The 13309-nt window shown below is 36.1% G+C and overlaps 1 protein-coding gene across 1 annotated transcript in view; it reads left to right on the forward strand.

Moving 5' to 3' along the window:
• Positions 1–262: 262 nt before the first annotated feature.
• sptlc2a (serine palmitoyltransferase, long chain base subunit 2a) overlaps positions 263–13309 on the forward strand; it is a 56954-nt gene continuing 43907 nt past the window's right edge. Inside the window, 5 exon segments of the mRNA NM_001020619.2 lie at positions 263–524; positions 3470–3664; positions 7201–7355; positions 7643–7791; positions 11584–11708. Of these exon segments, the coding sequence (NP_001018455.2) occupies positions 405–524; positions 3470–3664; positions 7201–7355; positions 7643–7791; positions 11584–11708 (744 nt within the window). The 5' untranslated portion in view covers positions 263–404.

Here is a 13309-nt window from a genome sequence, read left to right on the forward strand (position 1 = left end):
GTGCTTTTGTAACCCAAGCGTAAAAGTGTTCGCAGATTATAGCTAATCAGATTTGATTTCAAGTTCAAGCATCAGTAGAGTATTTGAGCAATGCAGAGTCAGTCAGTTATTCAGACACAGGTGAAACACCCTGAGGTTATTAGAGTTCATTCCTCTCAGCAGCTGAAGCGCTCTCATCCGCCACGCCCTTTTATACACGAGTCACGCCCATGATCTCAACTCCACGCTCCGATTGGCTGGCGCGAGTAACGGGGCGTCGATTTCCGGTATGCGGAGGCTGGAATTTCAGGTTTCTCTCTTGTGGTGTTTGGGGTAGCGGGGACGCGCGTCGCCCTGAACGCGGCTCATTTCCATCTTTCCGTCTTCATGCATTTGATTGTATGTGTGTTTAGTCTTGGATAAGTATGACTGAAAGCGCGGGGACTAAAACTGAGGATTGTCATGCAGCCAATGGTGTGAAACCAGGAAGAAATGGCATGGTGAAGAACCATCATCACCATCTTCAGTATCAAAAGCAGGAGAAGGTGAGGCCACATCATCCGCTGAGATTTCTGAGTAGTGCACGTTTAATTTTCCACACTGCATGTGCGTTTTGTTGGAAGGTAATAATGGTGATGATGATGCATGGCATCATAAAGCAAACGGCAGCTGGTCTCAATACTGAATGGTGCTCCGTTAGTGCATGGCGTGCAGTTTCACTGTTTATGGCATGATCACATGTGGAAAAGTAAAGTTTGACAGACGGATGATATGCAGACTTTTTCCTCGTAATATCTTTTTATCAGCCCTATAAAATCAGATAAGATCCAGCTAATGATACTGCTACAAGTGGAAACTCAACTGTGTTTGTTGAACCAGAAAGTTAATATGCAACCTCATGCTGTCTTTGCGTTAATGCAAGGCAAATGCAATAAGAAGTCAAGATATTGGCAGCTTAACATCTTTTGTTTAGCACCCAGTACTTGGTGAATCTGTAAATATTGAAAGGGTGTGAATGAGTACTTAAAAATCATACTCGAGTTAAAGTACCTTTACTTGCCTTAAAATATAGTGCAAGTAGAGTAAAAGTATCTGTTGTCAATATTACTCAAAGTATGAGTAAGAAGTAGCCCCTTTTAAAGTACTCAAGAGTAGTGATTATTGAGTAATGCGCTGTGAAAAGCTGATATGTTTACATGCAATTTGTGCATGTGTGTAAACGTAACATTCTGTAGTGCATTTTGTGCAAGATTTCTGACATCTTCTTGGGCACTTAATGCTTCCAAGCGGTTTGCTGCATTTATAAAGCGCTCCTGTATAGGGATTTCATGATAACCGTTTTCAAGGTATACCGCCAATTGGAAAAAGTCAAGGTTTTGAAACCTCTACAATTTCCTGTAATACCAATCCTAAGGTATGAGTAAGATTTTTTTTATTTACATTTACATAAAAAACAACAACAACAACAACAACAACAGTATATCCAGCAGAAAATATATCCAAAGATGCCGTTTTAAATTTAAATCTGTGTTTTTGAAACTAATGAACAGCAGAATTTAATGATTCATTATCATTATTTAGCCTGACATGTTTACTGCTCCAAAAATTTTTAAATCTTTCACAAAATAAAATATATTGTGTTTAAAGGGCAAAAAGTAAAGTTTTTTTTAGACAGACATTTAAAAAAAAAAACATTTGCGCAGTAATTACAATACGGTGATGCTTTCTATGTGCAATTTGACTGGACAGAAATCGCACAACTAATTTTTATACTTCGCCAATCCTTACAGACAAGAATAAATAAAATAGTGTCTGCAGGTTGAAAGAAAGTGAAGTAAAAGTACCGATACAGCACTGAAGATGTACTCAAGGGAAAGTAAAAGTACACATTTTTAAAACTACAATTCCTCAGAAAAACTACTTAATTACAGTAATTTAAGTATTTGTAATTTGTTACTTTACACCACTGCCAATTATACTGTACAACAAAACAGAAGCAACAACTGAAGCAAATAACGCCTTTAGTTTTGACCAAACCAGGGATTAATTTGTAATATTTGCCTGTAGTAGTTTCTTTAAGTTAAACCAAATTTTTGTTTTGGTCATCATGACAAAGATTGAGTTTCTATTTGTATGCAGTGACTAACGTTTTTCCTCTTTTAAGATGTTGAAATCTTGTGAAATGACTCTCAGAGTTCTGGAGATGAAGTGCATGTGTTCATGTCGTCATATGAGAGGACAAACACTAAAAACAGTGTCACACCTGCTTTAAAATCTGTGTAAACAAAACATAATTCATTCACAGAGACATGCCAGACTTCATATTTACATAGTTCTTTTTGCTGTTGGATATTCTAATTTTAACATTGAAGTTTATTTAGGTATATAATGCTTCTTTTGATTTATTCATCTAGTGTTCAACATCTAAAAGTGTCTTTAATGACGGGATTCAGCAATTTTGTCCTCATTTTTGGAAATTACAAAAGTATTAATTACATTAAGATAATATATTTGGTAACATACGTTTAATTTATGCATTATTACCATTTTTAGCATTTATTTCTTTATACATCTATTTATAAATGATAAATCTGTAGTCAATTGAAATGCACCACGAAATCCAAGTCAAGACGTTTGGATCATACCAGTGTCTTGTGCAAGTTATTGGAGGCAACTCATGATTCACGTTAAAGCTTTAGGAATGTCTGTCATGTGCTTCCTGCACTAGAAGTGTTTGAGTGGGAGTTCAGCTTCATGTATTTCAAGATTGTTTCCAGTTTGTTTAACTTTAATGTTATTGTTTCTGTCTTTACACTACTAACCTGACTAGTAATGTTCATAAACGCTCAAAATTGTGCTTGTGTTTTTTTGTTGTTGTTCGTCTTGTTCAGCAAATATTTAATTAACAAAATCTTTCATTAAAGACATTAAAAAACATAATATTCTATTTTAAGTATATTTTATGCCCTCATGAATCATATTTAAAACCTAATGAGCAACAATAATGTTTTAAACATCAACAATATTGATAGTAAATGTTAATGACACAGTAAAAGTCAGCTACTGTCTTCAAAAGCAAATCACACAGATCTTCTGTAAATCTGTTATCTTCAATAAGCTTTTTCCTGGAAGCCGCTTTCAGCTGTGCAGTTGAATGCAAAGTTGTGCTGCAATCTTGGAGCTGATGGCGGCTCACGTGGATGTCACTGTTGCTAGACTCTGTGGTATTTGTTAGCGGGGCATGACTAGTCACATGTGCCTGCAAATCACTGGGTTTTGAATGAACGACTTGATCTGAAACTTGTGTGTCCTGTGGGTCACCATGAGTAACAGTTCTTGACAATGGGAGACCGAACTTAATCTGACTTCTTATAAATGCACGCTATTGTTTTGAACCAGAAGCTGTTTTGCAAATGTCTGCGTTGCATGGGTGTTTCTTGTAATCAGTAACCTACAGTGTGATGTACCATGACTTGATTTTGCTTTACAGGTTTACCATGCTGCATGCAATGGAGAACTGTACAGCAGGCCGTTCATCGAGTCCTTCGAGGAAACTCCCATGCTGGTTGCCGTGCTCACGTACATGGGCTACGGCATCCTTACGATCTTTGGATATCTGCGGGATTTTATGAGGGAGTGGAAAATAGAAAAATGCCACATCGCCAGAGAAAGGGAGGAGCAGAAGGTAAACATTATGATGTGCCTGGTGGAACAAGTAAATGTATACAAGACCGCTCAAAATTGTGTGTTTCTTTTCAGAGTTATTAATTTTTTTTAGCAAGGGTGCATTAAATTAACTACAGGAGACTGTAAAGACTAGCTGCTAAAAGTTCTGCTTTAACATCACTGGATTAAATGCCTCAGCCTACATTTTGCACAATATAAAATATGGTGCTCAGGGTACATTTTGTTGCACATTTCAGATGACAAATCCACTAGAGGGTGCTGTCTACATTTTTACAAATGTTAAAAAGGGCCATGAAACCCCCCCCCCCCCCATCCATCCTGTCTCAGCAGGGTGTTTTCATACCTCTAGTTTAAAAAAAGTCAGAAAAGTTGGTGAATCCAGCTAATTTTAGGTTGGAGTGTCATGTGGCAAAAGAGGGAAGGGTTTGCATGACAAGGGGAGTTTCATTGTCTTGTAGTTTCTGCCAACTCGACTCTACACCATAACTTTTCAATCCAGATGGATGGGGTAACCATTACTGCATCCAAAATGGTGAAAAGCCTTGGAGTAACGATTGATGACCAACTAAACTTCTCTGACCACATTATTAGAACTGCTCGATCGTGCAGATTCGCACTCTATAACATAAGAAAGATCCGACCCTTCTTATCTGAACATGCAGCTCAACTCCTTGTTCAAGCTCTTGTTCTCTCCAAACTGGATTACTGCAACTCTCTACTAGCTGGGCTTCCAGCTAACTCTATCAAGCCTTTTCAACTGCTCCAGAACGCAGTATGAGTGGTCTTCAATGAACCTAAACGAGCACATGTCACTCCACTGCTAGTCCGTTTGCACTGGCTGCCAGTTGCTGCTCGCATCAAATTCAAAGCTCTGATGTTTGCCTACAAAGTGACTTCTGGCCTTGCTCCTACTTATCTGCTCTCACTTCTGCAGATCTATGTGCCCTCCAGAAACTTGCGTTCTGTGAATGAACATCGCCTCGTGGTTCCATCCCAAAGAGGGAAGAAATCACTTTCGCTCACGCTCACGCTCACGCTCAATCTGCCCAGTTGGTGGAATGAACTCCCTAACTGCATCAGAAGAGCAGAGTCACTCGCTACTTTCAAGAAACGACTAAAAACTCAACTATTTACTCTCCACTACACTTACTAATCTGCAATTGCCTCTCTGAATATCACACTAACTGTACAAAAACAAAAAAAAAAAGACTAATACTACTAATACTTCCCTTCTTAGACTTTACAGACCTGAAACTTGCCTATAGCACTTATTCATTGTTGCTCTTAGTTGTGAAAATTGCTTCCTTGTCCTCATTTGTAAGTCGCTTTGGATAAAAGCGTCTGCTAAATGACTAAATGTAAATGTAAATGTCATTAAATGAACTACCGCTGATTTTCACACCAGCAACACAGACGCAGAGATAAACAGTAACTACGTTTACATGGACATCAGTAATGGAATTATTTGCTTAAATGTGAATAAGGCAATAATTTAACTAAGGTGTTTACATGAGTTGCTTTTTGAATGTTCCTTTCATGATCCCGTTTTACATGTTATAGCACGTAATTAGACATCATGCTATCCACATTTCCTCCGGAGTTTAATGTCATTTCGGGTGTTTCATTCTTAATTTGTCAACTTTAACTTCAGTTTGGCACTTTCACTTTAATTCAGGAACATTTCATGCATGCCCCCCGTGACAAATGAGATATTGGATGTGAGGAACTGCTGGGAGAGTGTTGTTTTAATGAAATTATGATAACACACATCGTATGAGAGAAAAAAACGCTCCGCATTTCCCGGTAGAAACACAGCCGTGTGTGTATAGTCTATCTTGTCACAAAATGCAGCGAAAATCCTACCCGACGGTAATAGTTTGTTTAAGATGTTTACATTCGGAGGGCTGCATTTACAGAGGATCTTCCAGTCTATAATGTTGTAGTGATATTACTGTAAACTTAGTAACTAAATCATTTTGACTAAGTTATGTCTTTAAAAACTGGAAGAGTACTGCTGATGATACAAACTAACTTTACCGCTGAATAAACATAAACAAAGAACACATCACACTCTTACCAAATCCGTAGAGACAAGACAATCAACACCAACCGGAACCGCATCTTTTTTAAAAGGAGAGGAGCAGCAAGCTCTTGGGTAAATAAGTTGTTCCAAACGAACCTATTTTTGTTCGCAGACCACTGTAATTCACACGCGAGTCCAGCTGTGCTCTCATAGCAGGGAAATGAAAACAAAACCTTCGTTGCGGCACATTTATAAACGCAACACTGACAACCCATGTCTCCAAGCAATTCTTCTTCACTTGTTTTAATTACGGTTGGCAACACAACAAGGCGTCTCTCTGAACACTGTAGCAAGTAAAAGGAGTCTTCAAAGCTAAATCATGCTATACCATGCTGGAATTTGTGCAAGGATCTCATGGCCATGACGTTGCTTCAAAATTTATTTTCAAACTAGAAGAATAAATTTGCTCTAAACAATGCAAAAACAACCCATTTTCACTTGGTTGTGAAATATATGTTCTAGTAGTATTTTGTTTTACACCGTGGGACATGTATATGACTATCAACATCTCAAAAAATGTGTTTTGTTGTTTTGTGACCCTTTAAATGTATTACTTAGTTAAGTGTTGTCATTATACTGGAATTTCGATACTAATCAGTACTGAATTTTTAAAAACATCCATTTCCCACTACCATTTGAGCGTGTACTTAACGCTGAGTGGCTATTGTGTTCACGTGCTGTTTGCAGCAAATGGAGATGTATAAATGAGGCAAACTTATTCAATTAAGTCATAAACACTGCTAAGTTGTTTTATGGTATTGATTTGGTGTTGTGCAAAAAACTGCATGAAAATATTTTTTTTTACTTGTTAATAATATGTTCCTTTGAATATCATTAGTGCGAAAAGGAACTTTTTTTGTCATCATACTATCCTGTAGAGTTCATTTTAACTAGAAACTGCAGTTAAGCGATTGCTTTTGTGATTTTAGAAACTTTTAGGATGAAATGTGTTTTCAATGAGTCTGTGATAGATAATATTTAAAGAAATCTATTTATATTTGATTCACAAAAGTCATACTTCTTTCAATAAACAAAACTTAGTCTTTTTTTTGAGTTTTTAATGCAACATTTCTTAACTTTTCATGGTTAATTGGTACAAAAAGTATTTATACTTATGCCGGAAAGGTAATTTCCTTCCTACTTTTTAGTGACTTTCTGAAAAATGAAGCTGTGTGTAAAGCATTACGGAAATTTATTGGTGAATAAGTTTGGGAGGAAGAGGTTATTCTGACATAGGAAGGATATTGTGCAGTTTACCGTTACTGTAAAGTACTTTAGGGCACTGAAAGGTTGAGCTTTGTTTTGCTAGCCGCCTTTTATGGATGTTATTCTTTCTAAAATATTGGATCCAAGACAACTCTGTCACCAAAAAGTAAGGAGCTGTTTTCTGTTAGTGAAATAAAAAAAGATCAGACATGAGAATGTGTTCCTGTTTCTTTTTGTTTCTGAAGGACTTTGTTCCACTTTATCAAGACTTTGAGAATTTCTACACCAGGAATTTATACATGAGGATTCGGGACAGCTGGAACAGGCCCATTTGCAGTGTTCCCGGGGCCAAGTTTGACCTTGTTGAGCGCAGTTCCAATGATTACAACTGGACCTTTGAGTAAGTGGGCTGTCTTCAATCTGAACGGAAGGAAAAAAAAATCACATCTTGCTTTTTTTTTTTTAACCTTCCAAAATGAGAGCTGAATTAATGATTCTAATATCAAAGTCACTTTCGAGTGCATGTATAATAAACTTTCATAAGGAAGGCTGCTTTAAAGTATAACCTGAAATATGAGGTGGCTGAGGTTGCATGTACCTAATAATCCAGTCTAGAGATTGATGAGGTCATCAAGGTGTAGTGTTCACTCAAAAGAAATCTCACACAAGCGTATTGTGCTCTTTCAGGTACACTGGGCGAGTGGTGAAGGATGTGATCAACCTGGGATCGTATAATTACCTGGGCTTTGCAGAGAACACTGGCTCATGTGCTACAGCTGCTGGAGAGGTGACTGTGAAATTTGGGGTGGGCGTGGCCAGCACCAGGCAGGAAATGGGTAAGTGCTCATTGGTTAGTCATGCTTTTTAAGATAATTCGCCACAATGCACTTGTCATGATTGTAATGTTTAGATTCATGCAAGGGATTAGAGCGTAAAGCCGCGGTCACACTGTACTTTTCTCCCCATAGACTTCCATTCATACCACAGACCGGAAACGCAAGCTCATGCGACAAGTTTCGCTGTTTGCTGTGTTGGAAAGTTCAAGCTTGGGGAACTGTGACCTGTAAAATCACATCACGTGATTTCGTAAGCCCAATCAAAGATCAAATCATGACCTCTCTGTACCAAGATGTAAAATATGGACCATTCGCTCATTTAAAAAAAAAATCTTCTTGTTTAATCTGGCCTCTTTTCGCAGCGCCGTACTACAGAATTTTGCATGCTTACACTATAGTGTGACTGCGGCATCAGACAGTGATTCATATTTTATAGAGCATTAAAAAAATTGGTGTCTTGGATATACAGCAAGTCTAGAAACTTTACTGTACACCATCATTTTGCTAAATATTAACTGTAATGTTTGATATAATTTATAACATAGTGATCTTAAATATGATATTATTAAGGTTTTTTTTAATTCAAATAAGTTAAAACTTGGACCTGGAAACATTATTCAAGCTAGCATTCTGAGTGATTTTAAGATATTCAATGTTTATGCGCACCATAAAAAAAATTATATGAGGGTCAAGTTTTCTAAATAAAAAGTCACAATGTACGTAACTTAAATGAAAAATCACCAAATGTAAATATGTAATCACACAAAAACATACCTGTCAACATATCCCCCATCCCTATTAAAAAAAGAAACACCCTCAAACTTACTCACAACAACTCGCAAAATTAAAATAAAATTAAAAGGTCGACAGAAACTTAATTTAAGCAACTACCGGAAAACTGTGCAGAACCCCCTAGCTAGACAACTCGGTCACCAAAAAGTAAGAAGCTTTTTTCTGTTAGTAAAGCTATAAGAAAAACTGACTTAATGTGTTCTTGTATCCTTTTGTTTCTGAAGGACTTTGTTCCACTTTATTAATAAGTTTTACACCAGAAATGCATAAATCCGGTAAATTGCCCAGAACCCCCTATCTAGAGGGGTCATTCATACAGATTTAGTTTCTGCATTTAAATGTGAGATTAAATATAGTGGAATTTGGAATAAATAAAAGGTCTAGAGTTGAAATTATAAAATGTGTAGTTTATCTAAAGTCTAACTTATCTAATTTTACATCTTGCATTCCAAAACAGCCGAGCTGAATGCATCTGAGTGGATGGAAAGTTCTTGAGATGCCTATTTATATAAAAGTCAACCATGTGAAGGTTCATGACTACACAAACATGAAATTTGTGTTTGTTTCTTTAGCTCTTTGAGAATTTTATTGAATAAGTTTAAAATTGTAATTAAAGAAGTTTGGATAAGGAAATAAAACGATAAATGAATGGATATGTTGAATCCAATCTAGTTGGTATATATAAAAATCTATTTACACCCTAGCAATCACCAATTACAGCCTTTCAACAGTTTTCAAGTCATGCTGTGTATACATTTTTTTAACTGGATCAACATTTGCACTTATATAATGATTTCTTAAAGGGATAGTGTACCCAAAAATGAAAATGTCCTCATTTACTTAAGTTCTTCTAAACTTATATGAATTTCTTTCTTCTGTTGAACACAAAACAAAAAAATTCTGAAGAATTCTGAACAAAAAAAGCAGCCACTGGCATCCATCGTAGCAAACAAAAAATAATATGAAAGTCAAAGGGTGAATTTATTTATTTTTTTCTCTTTTCTCTCCCCCAAACATTCTTCAGTACTGTATATTGTCTTTTGTGTTCAACAGAAAAAAAGAAACTCAAACAGGTTTGGAACAAGTGGAGGAGGTGTACAAGATGACAGAATTAAAATTTGTGGGTAAACTATACCTTTAATGAAATTGCAATGAAACTCAATTCATGGCCAAGTCTTTTCTTCTGTATTGTGAAATCAGGCGTGTACAAAATTGACAAATTATATATTTCAAAATTTTTATCTAAAAATGATTCGATGATTACTATAATTATATGACCAGGGTATCTGCAGCATTTTAAAAAGTCTTAATGTCTTAAATTTCAAAAACAAAGTCTTAGGCCTTAAAAAGTCTTGGATTCACTGAAATATTGTCTTGTAGGTCTTAAATCATTTTAAAAGACAATCATTTTCCTTTATGTAAAGCTACCCAATTGATCCAGCACACATCCAATCGCCAGCAATACATCTCAATAAAACTATATTTATTAATAATATCATAGCAGACTGGTGTACATACATTTAGTTTGTAAAAAGTTGCGTTGGAAAAAAAAATCTATACAACTGGGATCCTGCTTGTTTTGACACATTATTTGAAATCCATGGCTTAGAAATAAGTAATTGGAATTAGTTTTTTTGATTGGGCTAATACATTTTTTTTTTCTGCTGGCTCATTAAAATAAATTATTAGCATTTAGCCCTATATCGGTCTGAAATTTCCTCCTTTATGGTTGTTAAAAGTTAACTTGGGGAAACCTCCAGAAACCCTAAATGACTCGTTGGCATTCGATAATGTCAGATTGCTCATCATTAAAACCACAATTGCTCTGGGGTTCTAAAGGTTTGTCTGACTTTTCAGGAATGTTTACCTCTTAAATTTTGAAATCATTTGAACAAATTAGAACATATTTTGATATTACCCCTGAAGACTTTTTTAATATCTTCAAATTTGGCATTTTATAGTTTCCCTATTAAAGCAAAGCTAATTTTGTTTTAAATTATGGAAACTGGAAGAAACCATGCTGTCATTAAATTCTTTTAAAGGGCTTATTTCTAAATTCTATGCCATATTAGTTAACTCTGATTCCTCAGTTTATGATTCCTTGAAACCACAATGGGGATTTGGACCTAGGGGTTCTGTTTGATTCTGAAGATTGGTCCAAGATCTGTGATGGTACTTTTTCCAAATTGTACCTCAATTTCCATACATGAACAAAGTTTTAAGTTTTTCCACAGAATTTATTTTACACGTTCACCGCCTTAAAATGTTCCCAGCCTGTTCTGACCTCTGTTTTAAATGCAAAACTTAAGGGCAAATTTTTTTCATGTATTTTATTCCTGTGTTCACATCCAACCATTTTGGAGAGGGGTTCATTCTGCAATCCAAGAGAGAATTGAAAAACGTTTTACCTCCCCTTCACTTTTTTGTTGAATGACATTCCTGAAGACCTTTTTGACTCAGACCTCAAACCTCTGTTTACAACTCTTACATTTCTGGTTAAGAAATGTACATTGCTAAAACAGTCTATTTCTCAAATCCAACTATTTCCATGTGGATTTCTTCCTTTGTTGAAATGTACTTTTAACCCTAACTACAAACAGTACGTTTTTTAAACTTACATTTGTAAATTTCATTTAATTTGCAACGCTTGGCCATGGTTTGTTTGTTTGTTTGTCTGATTGTCTTTGTTGTTTGTACTATTTGAAAATCCTTAATAAAGAAAAAAACACAATTGCAATATTATCATTAATATAAGACCTTTTTATTACATTAAAACATACATTGATGAATATGCGATCACTAACATGCATCTAAAAAGGAACGTGAATTATCAGTTCATGCCAACTTTAAATATTTATTGCATGGGTTTATGCAGGAGCTTTCTAGATTATATTTGCTTTCGAAATATACACAGGTGCCTGTAGGTTCTCCAGCTACTGTTTATAGTGAGTGAGTGAGTGTTTGCATGCATTAGCTGATTTATATGTGTGATTTGCTTAGGCAACCTTGACAGACACGAGAAGTTGGAGAAACTGGTGGCGTCATTTCTGAGAGTGGAGTCTGCCATGGCGTTCGGAATGGGATTTGCAACTAACTCCATGAACATTCCTGCATTAGCTGGCAAGGTTTGCAGTGCTACACTATTTAGAGTGCTTACTATCTTTTTCTCACTTTGCCAGCTCCTCTGTCTCTATATTTTTTTACTGTGATGAACCACCCAAGGCAACTCCTACAAACGTTAGGAGTGTCCATACAGGCGGATCCCGCTTTGACCTGTCAGTGCTTGTTTAAATGATACATACGTTTTTTGTGTGTGTGAATGTTTCCAGTTATTGGTTTAAGCACGCTGGCTGTATTTTATCACCAGTGCAGGGGGAGAAGCTCAGTGTAATAGTAAAGATAGACCAACCTAAAGAGTTTGCGTAGCTCACACACACTGGAATGTACTTGATAAGGCACAAAAATTACCTCAGGAAACGTGTGTTTGGCTGAAAGGGTAACCAGAGAGATTTCCCAACCTCACTTCCTGTTGCAGGCCAGAGGGCGAGTGATTTAGTGTTGAAATGCCTGACTTTCCTGATTTACATAATCGAAACTGATTTGAAAGGATGTGTATTGTATTATTGCATAAAACAAACAAAAACAAGCTGCAAGATAAGAGACACAAGAAGCTTCTAGTAACATTGAAAAAAAAAGCATTTGTAAACATTTTGAAAGTGAATGGAAAAAGTTGTGAAAGACCACATTTATATTAAATGCATTCATTCATTCATTTTCTTGTCGGCTTAGTCACTTTATTAATCCGGGGTCGCCACAGCAGAATGAACCGGCAACTCATTCAGCAAGTTTTTACGCAGCGGATGCCCTTCCAGCCACAACCCATCTCTGGGAAATATTAAATACATATTAAATTCTAATTAAAAAATATATTTTTTAAATCTACAGAGAGCACAGTGAATGCAAGCAAAATTGCTAGTTTAATGTTTAAATCTTGAAATCAAATATTTTGAAAATGCTTTTTGTCGTCTTTATTATTATTCAACATACGCGTACACAAATGATAATACTATATTTTATTATATTTTAAAGGGGTGGTCCACTATGATATTTTAAACTTGAGTTGATGTGTAATGTAGCTGTGTGAACAACATTTCTGAATGTAATATGCTCAAAGTAAGACATTGGCTTTTACAGAGTTAGCTTAGGAAAGATTACAGCGAACAAATTTTGGGGACTACAGAAAAGACACCCAGGCTAGTGAGATCACAGAAGCTTTAGGTTACGCGCATACACTGTGTGCAGCGAAGGGGTATGGCCAGAGACGCTGTAATGCTATAGCAGAGAAAGCTAAAATGCTGTCCAAATGCTGCTAATTTCACAGAGCTCATTCGATTTCTGTATTTGGGCTTCCAAGGAACACGACACAAAGAGTGTAGTGCTCACAGTTTAATTTTAAGTATGTTCCAGAGAATTATAAAAAAATGTATAGCTCTAGCATTTGACAAAGGACAGCTTCCAGAATCTTTCCCAGATCAGGGCTGGATTCAGCTAAAGACTCCTCAAAGAAGGAAAAGTTCAACCATAATAGATGGAAGATGTGGAATGTGAGTCACAACCTGTACGTATTTTGATTTGTTAAAATTGATCTATTATATGCATGGTATCTAGCATTAGTGACATGTTGTAGTAAGGGTGCAAACAAGGATGTAAACAATGGGAAATGCTG

Source organism: Danio rerio, chromosome 17 (assembly GCF_049306965.1).
Source record: "Danio rerio strain Tuebingen ecotype United States chromosome 17, GRCz12tu, whole genome shotgun sequence".
Taxonomy (NCBI): domain Eukaryota; kingdom Metazoa; phylum Chordata; class Actinopteri; order Cypriniformes; family Danionidae; genus Danio; species Danio rerio.